This window comes from Nomascus leucogenys, chromosome 1a (assembly GCF_006542625.1).
Source record: "Nomascus leucogenys isolate Asia chromosome 1a, Asia_NLE_v1, whole genome shotgun sequence".
Lineage (NCBI taxonomy): Eukaryota > Metazoa > Chordata > Mammalia > Primates > Hylobatidae > Nomascus > Nomascus leucogenys.
Genome location: NC_044381.1, coordinates 14,865,759 through 14,886,373, shown reverse-complemented (window position 1 = coordinate 14,886,373; position 20,615 = coordinate 14,865,759). Strand labels below are relative to the sequence as shown.

The following is a 20,615-nucleotide window of genomic DNA, read 5'->3' as shown; positions in this document are numbered from 1 at the left end:
TCAATAACTTTTCATTAAATAATATTTTGTTTTGTTCCAGAGCATAAAACATATTGGGACAATCATCAAAACCATTTTATGAACCATGTGTATACTCCTGGTATAAAAACTTAACAAATAAAATACAAAAATTTCCATAAAGTTTTCCAACTACCTGTAGAAATATTAGAAGAAACTCAGCCAACCAGTTCAACAGTAAATTTAAGAACTATCTTCCATGGATAAGCAAAGATAATTAAATCTAAGAATCCAGTAATAGATAACACCAATAAATGCTGTTAGAAAAAAACCGGATAATTTCTACTAATGCCAAAAAAGAATTTGATAATATTCAATAGCCATCCTCATCAGAAAACTTTTAAAAAATCTGAGAAAACTAGGAATGAGTGAGTACTTTTTCAGATAATGAGAAAAAAAATCAGTGATGAATTCATAGCCAACATTTTCATTATGAAACTGTAGATGCAATCTCATTGATATTAGGAAAAAAATTCCTGCTAACACAATTTCTATTTTATATATTTTTAATGTTTGTGTATTTATGAATGTTCTGATTTTTCAAAAGTTTTGTTTTTTAATGTTCTGTTGAAAGAAATATACACATATATCTGAAATGAGTCCATTTTATTAAAATGAAATAAGTGAAAGTTGTAACATTAATGTAATGACCTTTTTTCTCTATCAACTTGCCACAAATAAAAACAAATCCGTACTAATATGTAATTCTGGCAGCAGGATTGTGAGATGGACATGCTCACAGCTTGCCCTAAGGAGTATAAGTTGGCAAAATAACTTTGTGGAAAGCTGCTTGACAGTTTTTACCAAGAGTTTTAAAAGAGTTTATGTCCTTTGACCCTGTAATTCTAATTCTGGGAACTCCAGCCTAAGGAAATCATGAGAATGGCTGACAGAGATGTGTGTATGAGGATGTTAATTACAGTGCTATTTGTTTGTTATATTTTAAAAATTGGGAAATAACCTAAAATGCCAGACAATGGAATGGTTAATATAAAGTATGATACAGCCATGCAATGTATAGTCATAAAGATCATGCTTTTGAAAAACTTTATCTAAAAGGACAGATACAATGTTAATAGGAAAAAAGCTGGATACAACTATATTTAAATTTGATATTGATTTTATAAATATATATATATGTATATATGCAGGAAAAAGTTTAAAGGACTAGAAGGAAATATTGAGAAAATATAGCACTATCAGGGTGTGTTAAAGTTGGGAAATTTCTGACTCCCTCCAAGATCACGTAAATCATCATCATGGGTTTACATTTCATATTGAGAGATATACTTAATTCTAAACTAATATTAGAACGCTAACCTAGGCTATAGGCTGAGATTTAATCTCTGTGAAGAAAATCACTATCTTTGCAATGATTAATATTTCTATTTTATAATCACAGTTTCAAGCTTTAACCATGGATAGTTCAAGTCAGTTGAGAAACTGAAGATAGAGCTATGTCTTGTAACACCACTACCAGAAAATTACCAATGGGTTAGTTGTGGTATCTGAAGTTATATGAAGATTAGCAAAGAGCTAGTATAAAGTAATCTCTTCTTGTCCCTTTACAAAAAGAATTAGGCCTTCTTTTAAATTCTGTTGAAGAAAGTGAACAATTGCAATCATAGGGCTGGAAAATGCCTGTAAATGTCTTATGTTCACCTGTTTGTTCTCCAAATGAACAATGCCAGAAAACTAACATAGGAAAACATCTGTGTAAGAAGGGAGAATCTGAGGGTTGCAATGGCTTTTGAGGTGCTTTTTGCTTTTTTTCTGTTTTTTTTTTTTTTTTTGAGATTTCCTTCACAAAGCAAGAATTTTTATATCCAGTGGGAGTCTCTATAGCCACTGAGAAACTATCTCTGTAAGATAAAAGTTTCCTCATCTGTAAAATGGCAACACCAATAATATGACACATTTTATAAGATAATTGTGAACGTGAAGTTAATGCCTGCTTGTGAAGGTCAACACAGTTGTTGGGAATATATTGGTTATGTTACCTTTGCAAAATTTCACATGCCTTTTTAGGCCTGTTCCCATTGGATGACAAATCTGTTTATTGAGCCAAAAAACAGCTCCTGGAACTATGCAGAATAAGTCAAATCCACCATCTACATTAATAATCCTTCAAATACTTGAAGACGGCTTTCATGATTTTAATAACTGCTTTCTGTGGCTTCTTTTTTTTAATTTCAAGAATAGAACACAGTAGACTGTAAAAATGAGCATTATCAGTCTTCCTTTGGATTTTCTATGTAAATGTTGTTTAACATTCAAATGGTACTGATTATAATTTGAGATATTAGCAGTTAGATATGCCATTGTGTCCCTCTGTTATTGTTTGTAAAGGAGGTTAAACAGTATATTAACTTCTGAGTAGTGATTTACTGTTGCTTTTGTCAGAGAAAAATAAAAAAGAAGTAAAATAATATAATTTGATATTGCCTTTGAGACTTTTCAGTTTGTAGAGGTCTTTATTTCCTACTCAATTTTATTTTTTTTTTAAAAGCACACATGTACTGTAAATACAGCATCACACAAATGCAGAGTTGTTCTTTTCTTCCTGGATTAAGCTGTTGTGTAATATTGCTCTGTAACCATTAAGCAGCTGCTCTGCCTCAGAGATGCTCATATTTCCTTTGGTAGATGAAGGGAATTTACTATATGAATGTCTCCAAATTGCTTTAAGATCTTTAGCTGTTGTATCAGCTATTTAGATTTACAGTGGTCTATGAAATGTGAAAAACATGTTCCTGAAAGGGCCCAGTACCCTGGAGGTTATGGATGGGGTTATGTTAGCAGCAGATAACCTGACATTTTGCTGAGTTTCACCCCCTATCCTACTGCAGGACCCCTGCCCGTTGCAAAATCCTCCTAGTTATTTTGCTACAGCCCTCAAGTATTGTCTTCTGTATGCTAATGAGTAAGCACTAGTAGGTATCCGAGTACTATTTTAAGTATCTGAGTACTATTTCATCCATGATTTCTTTTTCACTCTGCCATGTCTTGGGTAATGCCTGTCCATTACAAAGGCTATGCTGCCTGCAGACATGCATGAAGGTGGCAGCCATCGGCTTCAGGTGCTTCTCCCAGGCTACCCCACTTGCCTGATTCTCACCTGTCCCTGTTCCCATAGGTACATGGTTAATAGGCATCACCACTCATCCTCAAGAAACCTTCCTCCACTGAAGTCTCACTGGGCTCCATGCAGGAGTAGAGCCCAGTGGGACCTGTGTGGTTTTTTGCGTTTTATCCAGTAGGTTCCAAAGAAGTTCTGATATATTTCCAATGCTTTTCATAGTTTCAGTAAACTACCTCTTTCCACTGTTTCTGTAGATTCCAATTTCTTAGAACCTGGGAAATTGGGGGTGGGGAGTGGAGAAACACCCTGCTACATTCTGAATTGTCTTCTTTTTTTCTGTGAATAGCTGCAATAGTCATTGTATTGTCTATGTCTGACTGCCTGAGTGTCTTCCCACTGGTTGAATTGGCCTTGAGCTGGCTCATCCCTTCTTCATGATTTGGCTTCCAACAGGCTCAGACCCCACTCCATCTTAATGGTCATGACTTAGGAGCAAATGGATCTCTGACTCCTCATTGGAGTAATGAGGAAATGAACTTCAGATTACACATACATATTGTAATGTTATGTATTACATCTGATATAGTTTATGTAAATACATTGAAATGTTCATCACTTATTCATCGATTTATTTAACAAATATTTTTGGGCTCTTACTATTTAAACACTTCCGGTTCTTTGGTTGTTACTTTGTATTAAATGCTTGACGTTACACATTAGTACACAACAAAGTAAGAGATACAATCCGACCCTAATCATTACACTTTCTCATGTGACCCAAAAGCCTAAATACACTCTTCAGCAAACAAGTTCTAGGGAATAACAGAGGTTAGTATAATTATCCATAAATCTGAAACCATCTGTATCTACATTGTAATAAAATGACTAAGATGTTAATGTGTGACCATGTTTTTAAAATTGAATTTTAAAATTTTGTTCTGTGTTTATTTAGTACTTACTCTATATATAGGCAATGAGTTAGTCATTAAGGAAGATATAGAGATGAACAAAACCCAGTCACTTCCGTAAATAAAGGAGCTGATAATCCAGCAATGACCGCAAGACTTGAAAACAGATCTCTCAGAACATCTGAAAGTACAAAGTATAAAATTAGTACAAACTAGTTGCTATACAAGTACAGAGGAAAGAGATTTCTGGCTGGGCCAGTGGGTGGGAGAAGGAGGTGGAGGAGCAGTTTACAGAGTGGGTGGTGGTTGGGCTGGATTTTGAAGGGTGAGACTAGAGTGTGTAGAAAGAGGGCCATCTCATCGCAGGGAGCTGCAGGAGGAAGATATGAAGGTAGGCATTTACAAAGTACAATTGGGTGATGAAAAATAATCTTGTGTGACTGGTTAAGTATATGAGCTGTAGTCATGATAAAGGAGGTTGTTTTGTTTTTTTGTTTTGTTTTTTTTGAGATGGAGTCTTGTTCTGTCGCCCAGGCTGGAGTGCAATGGCTCGATCTCGGCTCACTCCAACCTCTGGCTTCCGGGTTCAAGCGATTCTCCTGTCTCAGCCTCCCGAGTAGCTGAGATTGCAGTTGCCTGCCATCACGCCCGGCTAATTTTTGTATTTTTAGTGGAGATGGGGTTTCACCATATTGGCCAGGCTGGTCTCAAACTCCTGACCTTGTGATCCACCCACCTCGGCCTCCCAAGATAAAGAAGGTTTTGTACTTAATATATTTACTTTATTAAGTTTACCCTATATAAAATAAAGTATAATGAACTATAAACAATAACAAAAGCAACAACAATCTTTCTATATGATAGTAAGTTACAGTGGTCCAGAAGAGTCAAAACATCTTTTTCGCCCACCAGGCAAGGCAGTCAGTGTCCTTTTTGGTATTCATGACTTTTAGCACCTTGTACAGTGATTGTTACATAGAAGTTTCTCAATAATTACTGAAATGAATTTAACCTGGTAAAAATTAATTGCTCAAGAAATAAGAGTTTCTTAAAATAGAAGTGCATTAAATTGGGACATTTTGTTATAATACTCTTAAAAATGTGTATATATTTTTCAGAATAGTGACTTAATGTGGCACCTGTTTTATCCCCTACTGAGATCTTACAACTTCCTCTCACTCCTTCTTTCATTCTGTTTCTAAAGAAGGTGGGTGGGTGGATGTCAAACATCCATGGCTCCTCAGTTCATAGCAGTGAAACACATATGCTAATTGAATGATTTTCTGTCTTTTCATGCTATGTATGGTTGAAAAGCAGTGTGGTGCCTTTTATTCTGGTAAATTTTCTGAATAAAGATTTGCGGATCATTTTGGACTGTCTGGAAGCCAGTGTGCATAATTTGGTATATAGCTGATCGCAGGTTCCACTGGCCCATCTTAATTTATTGGTAACATGCTTATCATGGGGTTTATATTTTTATCTCCCTTAGTAACAACTCTATAAGATAGGTGATTTTTATTGTCTCCAATTTGTAAGTGAGGAATCTGAGGCAAAAAGAGGACTAATAACCTAGCCAAGATTTCGTAACTGGTCATCTGTGGCTAGGATTCAAATCCCAGTTCTTTGATTTCAGTGCTCCGTGTTGCTACACTACCCATGCCTCAAATCTCTGAACTGAATCTAATTCCTTGGTCAGCCCTAAAGCTTTATGTAAAATCCAATCAAATTGCCAGTTCTTAGAATCTAGTTTTGTTTGTTTGTTTCTCAGATGTATTTCAATTCTGAGGATTTTCAAACTTATTCTCTCCCTAGGACAGAAACAAGTAGGCCATAACCTCCCCCGCTAAGGTATTCCCTCCCTCCTCACACTCATTACACCCCCTTAACATAGATGAGAATGGGGTGGGCTGGGTGCAGGGTTACTGCTGTTTATGGGAGTTCTCGTCTCTAGTTTTGGATATAGTTAGACGAGCTAGCAAGCAGTCTCCATGGCCACTGTGGACTCTGCCCAGGTGTGACTAAAGGGTCATGTGGCATTCTCAGAGGCCTGGATTCACCACCATTTGCCAGAAAAGGTGTCTAATTCTTGAAATAAAAGGAGTCCAGTGGAATAGTAGCAAGGGTGAGGAAAGCAGTGAAATCGTGCAATGTATATTAAAGATGCCCAGAAATAGGTCAACGCGACGTTCTGTATTTGCTGTATATACAAGTTCTGCTTTTTATGTTATTAGTAACCCTGGAACAAGGGTGGGGGTGCTGGTAACAGCAGCTCACTTTTCTTTAATCAGAGAAGGGTTTACAAAAGAACAGTTGCTTTAAGAGATCTTTCACGTTATTCCAGCAAGGTGCTAATTGTGGTTGTGGTTTCCTTTTTCTTTCTTTCGTTTTTCACTTTAGTCTACCAGGTGCCACTGAGTCAAAAGCATTCACTGAGAGCTCACAGGCCATTCTGTATGCATGGGCCATGGCAAATCAAACCGCATCAATAACCCTGTACTTTTAGAAAGGGAAGAAAAAAATTTCCTAAGAGATTATTTGGTATCTAAACTTTTTATTTTTGTTTAAACAAACCTAATTTGCATTCATAAGAGTTATTTTTTAAAGTCCTTATTGTAAGCATATTTGGTTTTTGTTCAAACCTTTGGCTTTAAAACACTTAAATTCTAGTGTATAATCATTTATTTTACTTTCTGCTTATATTGATCATTTTTCCTTTAATGTTTATTTTCAGGTTACCTTGAGGATAGTTTTGTAAAATCTGGAGTCTTCAATGTATCAGAACTTGTAAGAGTATCCAGAAGTAAGTAAATTGTTTTCTTACTACTTAAGCATGCAGTATGATTTAAAATACTTTATATTTTGAACCTTAACTGTAGTATAAAGAGTGACCACATATTAGGAAAATTTGAATTTTAAAATCTTAAAACTTTTGATGAAATAACTGAATGTGTTTTGCTTCATTTTCTAAAATGTTTGCATTCAAATCGTCAAAACTTTTTGTTGTACAAAAATAATTTTGGGGTTTTTCTGATTGCCATGTTATTGGTATTCATTTAATTCACTGTTCTCTGCATGACCATAGATGGCCATTTATATCAAAGGAAGTGTGATTAATTAAATGTACTCTATGTTGTTATGATAACCCACATAAGTTTCCTGTAGATAAGTGCTTTTTCGTTTTACTAACATTTTGGTGGGGGTTGGAGATGTACAGGATATACACACTAACGTGCAGAGTGTAGAGGGATGCAGAAATTAACTTTGCAGATTGTAGTTGGATATAGATAGAAAGCATTGTTATCCAAAACAATGTCCAATTGTTTTAACTGGCCACTTCACCTGAGACACCATTCTTGGCAGGCTGGATCAGATTTTTCTAGGGTAAGCTCACCTGGCAGGCTACCTAAGCAAAGGGGACGTTGCCTTGATTAACTCTTTTACTTATTACTAGCATGTACAAACATATCCAAGATGCAAATCTATATGTACTAATTATGTTAAAGGAGGTGACTCCTTTCTTCATACTCCCTTCGCTGATTTAGCTTATTTATGTAACTTTGAAGGGTATATTTTCACCTGACATTTTGATAGAATGCATCACACTTTGGAATGATGTTATTCAGATGATGTAGTCACACTCTGATACTTGCCTAAGTTGTGTTTCTCATTTGGGTCAGATTTAGAGGTCATGAATAAGAATTACGATGATCCGGAAAGAACAGAGAGTAAGCGAGTTACTGAGGATAAGAATAAGCAGTGTTTTAGAGTCTTGTTATTCAGTAAAGGAATCTCCACGCTATCACTGACTGTCTTTTGAACCATAGTTCCTCAAATAGCTCGCATTTCTAAAGTGAACAGTGCAAATAGCATGTATAGCAGGGAGTGATATACATGAACGTTTAAGACTGTAAGTAGTTTATCCTTTCTGGTATAATTCTGGAGTAGATAAATGTATGCCCAAAAGACTTCTCTCATGGGTCTTTTTACTTGGTGGCAGTGTAGGAGAAGAAACACAAATATCCTATATTCCGGTGGCCCCAGGGTATGTATTCAATGGGCAAGGAGATTGCCCGAGGCAATGTTCCTTAATGTGTTTTTCCAGATCAGCATGTGATATCCAAAGGTATCCAACATTTGAAAGTTTTCACTTTTAATTTGGGAAGAAATATGCCTGACTTATCAGTAGCACTTTGTAGCATCAGGTAAGACAGGGGATATCTGAAGGGGCATGTGTGTTTTCCCCATACTGTTCTTTAGCGGAAAGGCTTATGGTGCTCCAGTTAGGAGGCTTATTAAATTATTTGCTTAAATTTGTACTTCTCTGAGTTCAAGTTCAATGGTATATTTTCATCCTTCTTAGGAGTAGTGCAGTAGAGTCAGCTGTCAGAAAATATTTATTTAGTACCTCATTATAGGTAATATTATTCTAAGGGCTGTCAAAGGAGAACCACATTAGAACCTTCAAAAGCCCAGACAGATATTTTGAAAAATCTGAATTTCAAACATTAAAAAAAAGATGAAAATTATCTTTCTAGAACAGTTCAAAACCAGGTAAATTTAATATTCTTCATTCATTCATTCTTAACCTATAATGTCATATCCTAGAAATTTTTAGGTTATTTGTTATAACAAACATTACTGATTTGTAATTAGCACATTAATCATCTATGTTCATTACATAATTTATTCAGCAAACATTTATTTTCTCCTCCATATGTAAATAGGTGTCTCTGAAAGGCCTGATAAGTTATCCTCCTAAGTGTTTTAATATATCCACATCATAATCTTTGTTTACACAATTAAACTTCATTATTTATGAAATAAGGGTTTGCTAAGTAAACATAAACTTCAGCACAACACATGTGTGTATCACAAATTCTGACTTCTTGAGGGTTTACGGTATTCTAGTGCTTGCAATCCTCTAGGGTTTTACAATCATAAGACCCACTGATGTGTATGCTGACTTTAGCTAATGAAGCTGTTCAGCATTAGGATAGTGATCTCTCTGTTGAATGATATTATCTCCATCTTAAAAGTTGATTTAGGATCAGCTTTTGGAGTGAGGAGAACAATAAGGGAGATTAAAGGTTGGCCTCTAACGCTTAGACTCTGAGGTTCTTTGGTGCTTCATTTCTAAGAGGATATCGGCAACCTCTTAAACATGATTTGCAGCTTTCAGCCTTCTTGTAGCTCCCTGGGAGAGGTGCTAACACTGATCTTTGCATCTGATGTAAGTTCTTCCAGAGGCTCTTAAGCAGGAATATCTGACTGAGACTTGCTGTTCTCACACACTCTCTTTGTCATTAAATAATTTCCATGTGTGTTGTTTTAGTACTTTGGCCATGTTTATTGTTAATCTACTTTCCTTTCTGTAATCTCCCATTTAGTGTCAGAATGCATACTAAATTTTTACAGTGCTCATGCATAAATCTGCAGACAAATTATTTTATTGCTATCTTTACAAAATTAAAACATAATATGTGTACATATTTATGGAATCCATGTGATCTCTGGATCCATGCATACAGTGTATAATGATTAAATCAGGCTATTTGGGATATCTGTCATCTCAAACATTTATCATTTCTTCGTGTTGGGAATGTTTCAAATCTTTTTTTGCTATTTTGAAATACGTGATATATTGTTGTTAACTGTAGTCACCCTGCTGTGCTGTCAAATACTGGAAATTATTCTATTATAACTGTATGTTTTTACCCATTAACCAATCTCTCTTCATCTCCCCACCTCCGCACCCTCCCCCACCTCTGACAACCCCTTCCATGAGATCAAATTTTAAGCTCCCATGTATGAGTGAGAACATGCTATATTTGTCGTTTTTATTGCTGTCTTGACACTCTGGAATAATCTTTCTGGAACAAAATTTAGAAAAACAAAATTTCTGAAGATTTTAAAATTATCATTTACTACAAATTACATCTAGTTTATTTATGGGTAAGCAAATTATGTTAACTGCGGAGCCATATGTATTCAATAGAAACTATAAATCTTTGCCTAAATATTGCATGAGCTTAATAAATTGAAAATAGTTTATGTAAGGTAGAACCTCCAAATTTCCTGTTAGTAACTCAGGTCTATGAATTGTATCCATTACTGTGATAGGAAGCCAGACAGATTGTTTACTTCACTTGAGCCCCTGAAATACTCCTTCTAGCATGTACCCCACTTCCAGTGTCATATAGAACATGGTTCTAATAATAAATTATAAAATGTGGTTACTGTGGGATTTCTTACCTCACATTTTTTTTAACCTTTGGTGTGCCTCAACCACAACAGACGTAGCTACATTTTAGCTGTCCAAATAATTCAAGCCATCAGGCATAGTTACTCATTGGATACAAATATTTTCTGTGTAAAGGATGTTACAGTGTATTATATAACCTGAACAATCTATCAGAAGGCTGATAGATAATCCAGAAGTTTGGAGCTGATACTAGTCATGTATATACTGATGTATTTAATTTTTAGTCCAGAAAGGGAGATTTTCATTGTGCATTCCTTGGTTACTTCTCTGTGATAAAGCTTGTACCCCCTAATCATACTTTCTTAAAAATATTTTAAGTTAATCTTAGCCTGCCTAATATTAAAATACAATTCAAAGGATAGTGAACACATTTGGAATATTCATTAAAAATCCGGGGTAAGAAAACTTCCATAAAAATCTGCAGTTCCTTTGGAATTTTATACTCAACTTGAGGCAGTTGGGAGAGAGGAGTTTAAGTAGACCACGTATGCTTAGAGTGAATCTCAGGGGCTCTAGAATTTTGTTGCAAAGCCCCAGAGTACAGTTTCATTTGAGCTTTTGAAGGGCTGATTAAGACAGGTAAAGAAATAGAAACCATTCCTAAGGAGTTCTTTGACACCAACCTGTCTGGTCTCCACTTTGCACATTATCTCTACCTATGATTTTCTTCTGCAGCAGTCCCTGTTTAGAATGACCTGCCTCTAATCTCTTACACATTCCCCAAAGTCCAATGCCAGCTATGGCTTTTCACAGACTTCTTGGACAATTCAAGCTGGTATTGGATTTTTTTCCCCTTGAAATTCTACAGCAGTTTTGGATCACGTCATTAATTTGGACAGTTTTCATTTTCATCTATTTTGGTATTTATGTGTTTTGCATGGATGTTTTACTTACCCAGCTTGTTGTCCAATATTTTTATTAAGGGCAATATATGAGACTGTTTTGTACACATTGCAGCCAACACCTACCAGCAGTGGACACAGTCAATAATTTGTTGAATGAACAAAATTTCAGCAAACAGGTTCATTTATACCTCTTCCTCTGCTTTCAACACATTTTTGAACTGTTCATCTTTGCAAACCATTCCAGTCTACCAGGGAAGAAGTTTGGAGGAGAAAGCAAAGAAGGAAGGGAACTCACAATCGTTGAGCACCTGTTATACACTAGGCATGATTCTAGGCTCTTATCACTACCTAGTTCATTTCATCCTCAAAATAATCATATGTGTCAGGTTATTATTACTCCCATTTTACAGTTAGGAAACTAGGGCACATAGCTTGTAATACAGAGGGAGTCTAAAAGGCTATTTATCTCTCAAGACTGCAATTCTAACACAATATGCTGCCTCACAGATTTGTTCATGATATCTAAAATTAAATTTAAAAAATTTGAACAGATATAATTATACAAAATATCATGAGATATTTTGATAAAGACATACAATGCATAATAATCACATCAGGGTAAATGGGGTATCCATCACCTGAAGCATTTATCCTTTATGTTACAAACCAAAAATTATTATTCTATATTATCAACATTAATATCAACATTAATATTTGAGTGGATTAGAAGTCATGATATTAATAATTATTATTATATCCTAACTGGGAGGCTGCGAATAATAGTTTTTGCTGTTTTTTTGTGAAACGGTTCTGTGTTTATTTATTTAACAATGATTTGGTTTTCGAGAGCCTAAGTAGTGCAAAGCAGCTTGTTTGGTGTTGCTGAGTGATAGGACTCGTATATTCTGTTTCCTCCAAGGCATTTTTAACTAGCAAAGTGACAGATGTAATGTCAACTAATATAAAGGAGTGAGTAAAGAAGGTTGAGGAATAGGATTAGGGAAATTGGTAACCAGTGATTATAATCTGATTGCCTCAGATTTCCAAGCTTGAACGTTGCTAAGGTGAGCAAGTTTTCAGGTCCTACCCAGGTTGTATGGTGGGTATTAGAGGCTTAAGGTGAATAAAGTTCTCTCTATCTTTGACCAGAAGCATGGAAGATTCTCGATTATTACATTTGAATAGAGGTCAGAAATATGAGTGTCATTCCCAGTGCTTCTTTGTCTTATTCCTCAGCGCCCATAACCCAGGGAACTGGAGTCAACTTCCCAATTGGAGAAATCCCAAGCCAACCATACTATCATGACATGAACTCGGGGGTCAATCTTCAGAGGTCGCTGTCTTCTCCACCAAGCAGGTAACTGAAAGAAGGGCTGCTTATATTCTCAGCTGATACACGTATAGGTTTGTAGGTGGATGATAGGCAGATAGATAGGTAGGTAGGTAAAGAGAGATGGGAAATAATTTTTGCTGGTAGTACACAGATTTTTAATCTTTCCTGGTTAAATTTATTCGGCTGTTACAAATTAAATGTAACTGTTGTACACAGCAGTTTTAAAAATCTTTTTCAGGGGGACAGGTAACTAGGAAAATATATTAATATGATTTTTGTCCTGTTGTAGGAAATATTAAAATGCTATAAGTTAACAAAATCTTTTGATGACTTTAAAAATGATGTTGCTGTGGCAATGATCTCTGGTTTGTAACTGATTCCTGGTAACTTTTACCCAAATATTACATCTAAGCTAAGGATAATGAAACTTAAAAAATAAAATGTGTCATTTACCTAGCCTTAAAATTAAAGACCACAGTTGGCCAAGTTCTTCAATTAGTTGATGTTTTTTGACTAATTTAATTAACTCTCTGTTACCAATGAAAATATTACCTTCCCTGAGATTTGGTTTAACCAGTCTATGTTGGGGGTCAGCTAGAGAGAGTTCTCTTTGCTTTTTACTTCTCTGTTAACATTCTCATTTTTTTTTCCTGATCTTCTCATTGTAATTGTCAGTCAGGGTGAATAAATATTACAGATGTATTGTTTTTTTTTTATTTGAGCTAGATCTTCAAGACCTATCTCATTCCTAGAGCATTAAATATATGTGTAATCAAATATAAGAGCATACATGAATTCTAGAGCAAAACACTCATTTTACAACGTCAACTTTTTAAAAATAAAAGGATACCTGTATATTTATTTTTCTAAACTATTCTCAGTAGTGCCTTTCAATTTGAATTAATTATGGACTGGGCATATGTATGTTTATAAACTAAGATCAATTTTATATCAGTTCCAGTTAAACCATTTTCATATAGTTAAATTATGTAGCAAGATAATTTGGTTTATTGCTAAAATAGTCTCTGACATATCAAAGTCTTAGAAATGCTTTGATTTTTCTAAATTTAAAATGTGAGTAGTAATTTTTAAATTTTACCTGCTAAATCAGTATGTTGTCAACACAGATCTTTCTTCATGACTATATAAGATACTGTCTTTCAGAATAAGCAAGGTTTAAAAAACATTTCTCTAGTACTTCCTTATGCATATAATTTGTCCCCAATTTTAAGTTTTTCAAACAAATTTTCTGCTGACTCATAGATGAGAGAATAGATTTAAAAGAGAGTTAAAATGTAAGGTCTAACTTTGGATACTTTGGGAAGAAACTAAGCTTAGCATGGATAGAAATTGCCATCTTCTACATCATGTTAATACTCTGAGAATTGTGAGTCAAATATTAATCATGAGTATCTACAAATGTACTCAGACATATACATGATTCAAGGGCTTGGAAACAGTGCAGTGGAAAGAGCACACTTCCGGAAGTCAGACGTCCTTACCTTATGTCTGACTGCTTCCATTAACTTGCCCTGGACAATCCTCTGAATCTCTCCAAATGTGTGTCCCCATTTGTAAAAACAAGGGGATTGGTTTATGTATATGATTTTTGAGGTCAATTTCAGCGCTGAAATCCTGTAACATTATGGTTATTATTGCTGCAAAAAGTTAATTTTGAAGATTTTTTAAAAGGTTTTACCAGCATAGGTGTGAATAAGATTTTTTTTTTTTTAATTAAAGAAAAAATATTCACTGGGCACAGTGACTCACACCTGGATTCCCAGTACTTTGGGAGGCCCAGGCAGGAGGATCACTTGAACCTAGGAGTTCAAGACCAGCCTGGACAACTCCCTCTCTACAAAAAAATTTTTAAATTAGCAAGGCTTGGTGGCATATGTGTGTGATCCTAACTATTTGGGAGGCTGGTAGGAGGATCACTTGAGCCCAGGAGCTTGAGGCTGCAGTGAGCTGTGGTCGTGCAACTGCACTCCAGCCTGGACAACAGAGTGAGACCCTGTCTCAAAAATAAAACAAAAAGAAAAAAATTCACTTTTATAGTCATAATTTCATAACTATCTGCTTTATAGGATATTGGTGGGGGCACATGAAAGAAGTATATCAACCAGTATGGGTATAAAATAGCTTCTTAATCTTTGTTCTGTATATTCACCTTTCTTACTCATTGAGATGAGTCATATTTCCATATTAAAATGTATCATTTTGGCTCGGCACAGTGGCTCCTGCCTGTAATCCCAGCACTTTGGGAGGCTGAAGTGGGAGGATCCCTTGAGCCCAGGAATTCAAGACCAGCCAGGGCAACATAGCAAAACCCCATCTCTACATAAAATACTAAAATCAGCTGGGTGTGGTGGCAGGCACCTATAGTTCAAGCTACTTGGAAGGCTGAGGTGGGAGGATTGTTTGAACCCGGGAGGTGGAGTTTGTTGTGAGCCAAGATTGAGCCACAGTGTACTACATCCTAGGTGAAAGAGTGAGACCCAGTCTCAAAAAAAAAAAAAAAAAAAAAAGTATCATTTTAGAAGTGTGCCATTTAGTTTGAATTTGGAAATGGCCGTCTTTTTTTCACAGTCGATTTTAAGAATAAAGAATCAATAATCTAAGTTTTAAGAAAAAGTAAAGAATAATATATAAAATAGTTTATAATCAGTAAAATACTATAATTTTTTATTATTAATTATAGGGTTATTACTAAGAATTACTATTTGATAAGTATCTTCTAAATGCCAGCCACTTAACTAAAAGCTTTACATTTAACAACTCATTTTACCCTTCCAACCGTCTGCCTTTGAACTAGGTTTTATTGTTTCCGATTTACAGATGATTAAACTGAGTTTAGGTAAGTTAAGGAGTTTACTATTAACAATTCGTACGTGGCCTACTCAAGATTTTATACTAGGATGGTCTTGACTCCAAGGCTCTTGTTTTACTTTATTACCTTATCTTTGGATTGCATTGTCAATGACAAGTGCTATTAAAAGGAACACTGTTAGTATTGATAATGATAATGAGTCAGGTACACAATAACACAATTTTAATGTTAGACGGCAAGCAACATGAAGAGTTCACTTTTTATTAGTGGAATTTTTTTTGGAAATACATTTGAAAGATAAATATAATGAACACCATATTTGTTAGACAGGTTTAGGTATAAGATGGTATAATAAATGGTATATGCAACTAGAAATATTTGCTATTACTATTGATCTCTTGAATACTCACCATTATTTCAAAATGATTCTGAGATACTATTACTTGTGCTTATGAAAATTTTCACAGTAAGGATCTTCTCAGATCATTTACTTTAAAATGTACACATCTTCCCAGAAATCCCATTAATATAACTATTGCCATATTTTAACAGCAAAAGACCCAAAACTATATCCATAGATGAAAATATGGAACCAAGTCCTACAGGAGACTTTTACCCCTCTCCAAATTCACCAGCTGCTGGAAGTCGAACATGGCATGAAAGAGATCAAGGTGAGTAATAAGGACACGCCTCTAGAGACCATGAGTAAAATGTTGGCTCGTTTCTTAAGGTTCGTTTAGTCAAAATTTCATAATTAAACCAATATGGATTGTATATTTTTTCATAAAATGATTCCTGTAGAATTATTTTTGAGATAATATGTTAGTCAAATGTCGTCAAAGTTAATTTATCCAAAATCTTATTTTTACATGTTTCGTTGGACTTTTTTTCAGACAAAATGATATTTTAGAACCCACAATTATGTATGTGACTGATTATGGTCTGTCTACATTTGTTGGTTGGAGTACAGCAGAACCACAAACTGTGATTCAATTAGATCCGCCTGCTCCTCTTTATGGAGTGTTGCAGGGAGCCAAACTTTAAGCAGTTTGCAAGTGCCAGGAACTGAAAGTTGTCATTTAAAGGAACCTGCAATTCCATTTGGAAGTAGGTAGACCATATACAATAAAGAAAAGTGTAATGTAAGATACGTCGTGTCGGAGTCAATCTAGCTATGCTTTCTAGATAAAACTGTGACCCAGTTCTAGGGCAGCTTTGAGGAGAAATATAACTTTAAGAAACGGGTATTGAGACCCAGAAGGATTGAGACTTGGCTCTTCTTAAAGTCTGTTGGATTTAGTATATTTCATTAGACATATCCATGCTTTCCCCCACAATCAGAGGGAGATTATTAAGCATGGAAATAGAAAAATTAGCTAACTGAAGTTTTTGTTGGTAGGTAAGCATGTGTGCAAATAAGATCTTATGTCAGCAGCATAAACGTGTATTTTTAAATTGTCTTTTAAATAGAATTCTGCATTAAAAAAATCTAGCCTGGGCAATGTGGCAAGACCCCATCTCTACAAAAAAATACAAAACTTAAGCCAAGCATAGTGGTGTGCGCCTGTAGTCTCAGCTACTCAGGAGGCTGAGGTGGGAGGATCAGTTGAGCCTGGGAAGCAGAGGATGGAGTAAGCTGTGGTCGCACCGCTGTACTCTAGCCTGGGTAACAGAGTGAGACCCTGTCTCAAAAAAAAAAAAAAAAAAAAAATCTAAAAGAAAGGAATAATGGTTTTCAGCCCAAGACTTGGGTGTGTATTGGTGAGGGTTGGGGTACTCTATGTTGAGTACTCTTAGGAGACACGTAACTCTGGGCCTTAACAGTTAAGGCCAAAGTCAGTTCCTTATTCAGTGCTCCTTCTTTGCTGCTCAAATTTTTTATACCGAGTGCCATGGGGTTTAAAGAATAGTGAAAAATCTTCATGGAGACATTGGCCTTTGAGTCAAGTGTACCTCCTTTAGCACAACTGACTCAAAGCTCAATTCCTAAATCTCACCTAAACCTCCTTGAGATTCTAACTGGTCAGGAAGTGAGGGGCTGAAGAGGGTGGTGGTGGGAACTGAGACAAAAGCATAACCATGTGTTACGTGGGGAGGCAAATTTGAGAATGGCTGTGTGTGCCATGTGGCTGGACACAGTGCACATGGAGGGAAATAATGGAGATGACAAGGGTCATTTTATGCAAGGATATGAAACTCAACTGGAGAGTTTTGACCGTGAGACCCCCCTCAGAGGGAATTTTGTCTCTGAGACTCCCCTCATGAGAGACCCCGCCAAATCTGTTTTTCAGGCAGTAGGCAAAAACCATCTTTATAAAATGTAAATAACAGCATATTACTCCCCTACTTCGGATCCTCTAGTCACTTCCCACTGCTCTCAGGAAAAAATGGGAATCTTTTCGTATGACCAACAGGCCATAGCCTTGGCAGGTGACATTCTGCTTCCTCTTGCTTGCACTTGAGCCCACTGCTTTATTTAAAGTTAGGAATTCAACAACCGGGACCTTCCTATAAGTTATGACCTCTGGAATGCTCTTCTAACTCTTCATCTGGCAAACTCTTTGTCATCCTTCAGAGCCCAGCTTAAACTGAGAAATTTCAGTCTAAATTCTGTCTTCCTAGTTTTCTCTGTCAACACCCAGTACTGTTCTTTCATTGTACTCATAATATGTAATCATATAGCTATTTATGGGATTAGTTGTCTAAATCTGTCTACACTATGAGAGCAGGGACCTTATCTATTTTGACTACTACTGTAACCAGCACTTAACACACACTTGATGCATAGTAGGAGTACAATAAATAGTTGTATAAATGAACCATTGATAGGCAGAACACCAGTCTCATTAGTGAAGGCAAGATATAATAGAGACTTTTACCAGAGTTGCAGAAGTGAAACGAAAAACAAAACCCTCAACCCTTTATATTTTATTGCTTGTTTTACTGACATTGTCAGCTTATTCTAAACAAAGCCATACTTTCCCTGTCAGAAAATTCTTCTGGAAAAGATTTTAATGGTAATAACCTTGTGAATGTGTGGGAATGGATGCGTTATTCAGAAGTGTAGGTGTTCTTTATTATAGAGAGTGTCACTTTGTAAGAATTGATTCCTCTTTAAGCCTATTGAATAAAGCCAATCTCAAATCATATTATGAAACATTTTTGAAAAGTAGAAGGGAAACTGTCATTCTTTTTCTTTGTGAAATCATTGTATTGTCTTGGTGATTTTCTTTTGTCAAGATGACTAGACTTACTGGAGGAGTCTGTAAAGGCATATTATATTAAGAGTAAGGAAGAATATTCCATTCTCAAATGTGCGTTTTACACACACACACACACACACACACACACACACACATACACACACACTCTATCACTTTAACTGAAGACCCTGAAGACTTCGTAATGTGCACAATAAGCCATTGTGGGAAGAAGACTCAACTACAGTGAAGAAATGCGGACAATGCAGTACTATCTTTATAAATTTGCTAAGCCCAGTGCAGTCCTTTTGTTCTTAGAAAATTGCTTTTTAAAAATTTGCAAAATAAAATGCCCAACGGTTGTTCTTGTCTATCTTCTAATGTTCTTTAGACACACTTGCCTGTGATGGAGGGAGTTGTCTAAAGCACATATCGAGTGCCACTCTGGTCATTGAAATAGCTTTGACATGTCTTGTATTTATAATATTTTCTCCTACAAATCAGTGGGAGAATCCTACTGATTCTCAGTAGCTATTTATTGGTTGATTAAAATATGCTTGTGTTTAAAATGAGCAGAAATGCTTAAAATTTACTATTAATTATTTCCTGGGTATGCCTTATTCTGTTAGCGTTAAATTTGCATTAAAATCTATTCTTGACATAGCCCTTAGCAAAATTGATTTATTAAATATGAGAATCAAAGATAACAAAATTAGGGACAATATATGGCATTCTACTTTCCGTTTCAATCTGAAATAACAACCTAAACCATTGAGATTTATTCTGAGTAGGCAAAAATAAAGGATATAATATGACCAAATTATTATATGTATTCTGTTCTTAAAATAAATCAAGCAAAATATTAACACAAAATCTAGGTTTATGTAATAATATGTTCATGCAATTTTAGTAACTTAATGAAAAAGTATTTTTATTTTAGCATATTACAATAATAAATTAATTATGTCCTTATTTCATTTCTTTTCAAAAAAAGTTACAACTTCCTGATTATAAGGGAATTGTAATTTATACTTTTGCAAATATAGACATGAATATTTTAAAACTAACCATAATTTAATGGTGTTAAACATTTGGTAGGGGGCTATATAATTTGCTTCTTCTGATGAATAGTGATGAAAATTAAATTAGTCAGCATCTATATTATGTAATATTTATATTTTTATTTTGTATTATTTTATACATACAGAAGGAAATGAAAAGGAAAATAATACTGAGTCACTAGCAAAGGGGTATCCAACAACTGTTATATTTCTTTCCTATGTTTCAGAATATTTCTCCTTGCTTAGTCTCTTCTATAAATCCTGGTCTTAAACTTCTGACTGCTTCTCTCTCTATTAAAAACTTTCTTTTGTGGATATTGCTTTTCTTCCTTTAAGATTTTAATGATTAATGAATAGAACCAGATTAGACTATCAATAGGCAAGTTGAACATTTCTTTTATTCCAGTACTTCCTCCTTAAAAAATTCCATTAAGATCTTGTCTTTAATTTTTTTTTTCCATCTGAGTCAATTCAGAGACTCAATTCCTAGTTGATGTACTTTTGTTGAATTTTTCTTTAGTGCAATCTTTTGTAACTTGATGTAAGAGGAAAAATAAGAGATCATAGTTTTTCGTCTAATTCAAGTTACTCTCATGAGACTAAATCCAGTTGTATTCCATTGCTCAGTGTGTTAGTCCATTTTCACGCTGCTGATAAAGACCTACTTGAGACTGGGAAATTTACAAAAGGAAGAGGTTTATTGGACTTACCGTTCCATGTGGCTAGGGAGGCCTCACAATCATGGTGGAAGGAGGAGCAAGTCACGTCTTATATGGATGGCAGCAGGCAAAGAGAGAGCTTGTGCAGGGAACTCCTGTTTTTAAAACCATCAGATCTTGTGAGACTCATTCACTATCACGAGAACAACACAGGAAAGATCTGCCCCCATAACTCAGTCTCCTCCCACCAGGTTCCTCCTGTGTCACGTGGGAATTGTGGGAGTTACAATTCAAGATGAGATTTGGGTGGGGACACAGCTAAACCATATCACTCAGTAATTTAACAGACAAATAAATAGTATGCTTAAACATTGAAAATAATTCTTTATAAGGTCACTTTGCTACTGCCATTCTAAT

General features: G+C 35.3%; 1 protein-coding gene across 12 annotated transcripts in view; it reads left to right on the top strand.

Annotated features, from left to right (window-relative positions):
• Positions 1–20,615, top strand: part of NFIB (nuclear factor I B) — a 234,496-nt gene that overhangs the window by 153,801 nt on the left and 60,080 nt on the right. For all 12 annotated transcript variants that reach the window (XM_003260428.4, XM_003260429.4, XM_030815159.1 and 9 more), the window contains 3 exons: positions 6,740–6,808; positions 12,352–12,472; positions 15,831–15,949. In XM_003260428.4, coding sequence (XP_003260476.1) covers positions 6,740–6,808; positions 12,352–12,472; positions 15,831–15,949 — 309 coding nt within the window. The remainder of the gene's footprint in view (positions 1–6,739; positions 6,809–12,351; positions 12,473–15,830; positions 15,950–20,615) is intronic.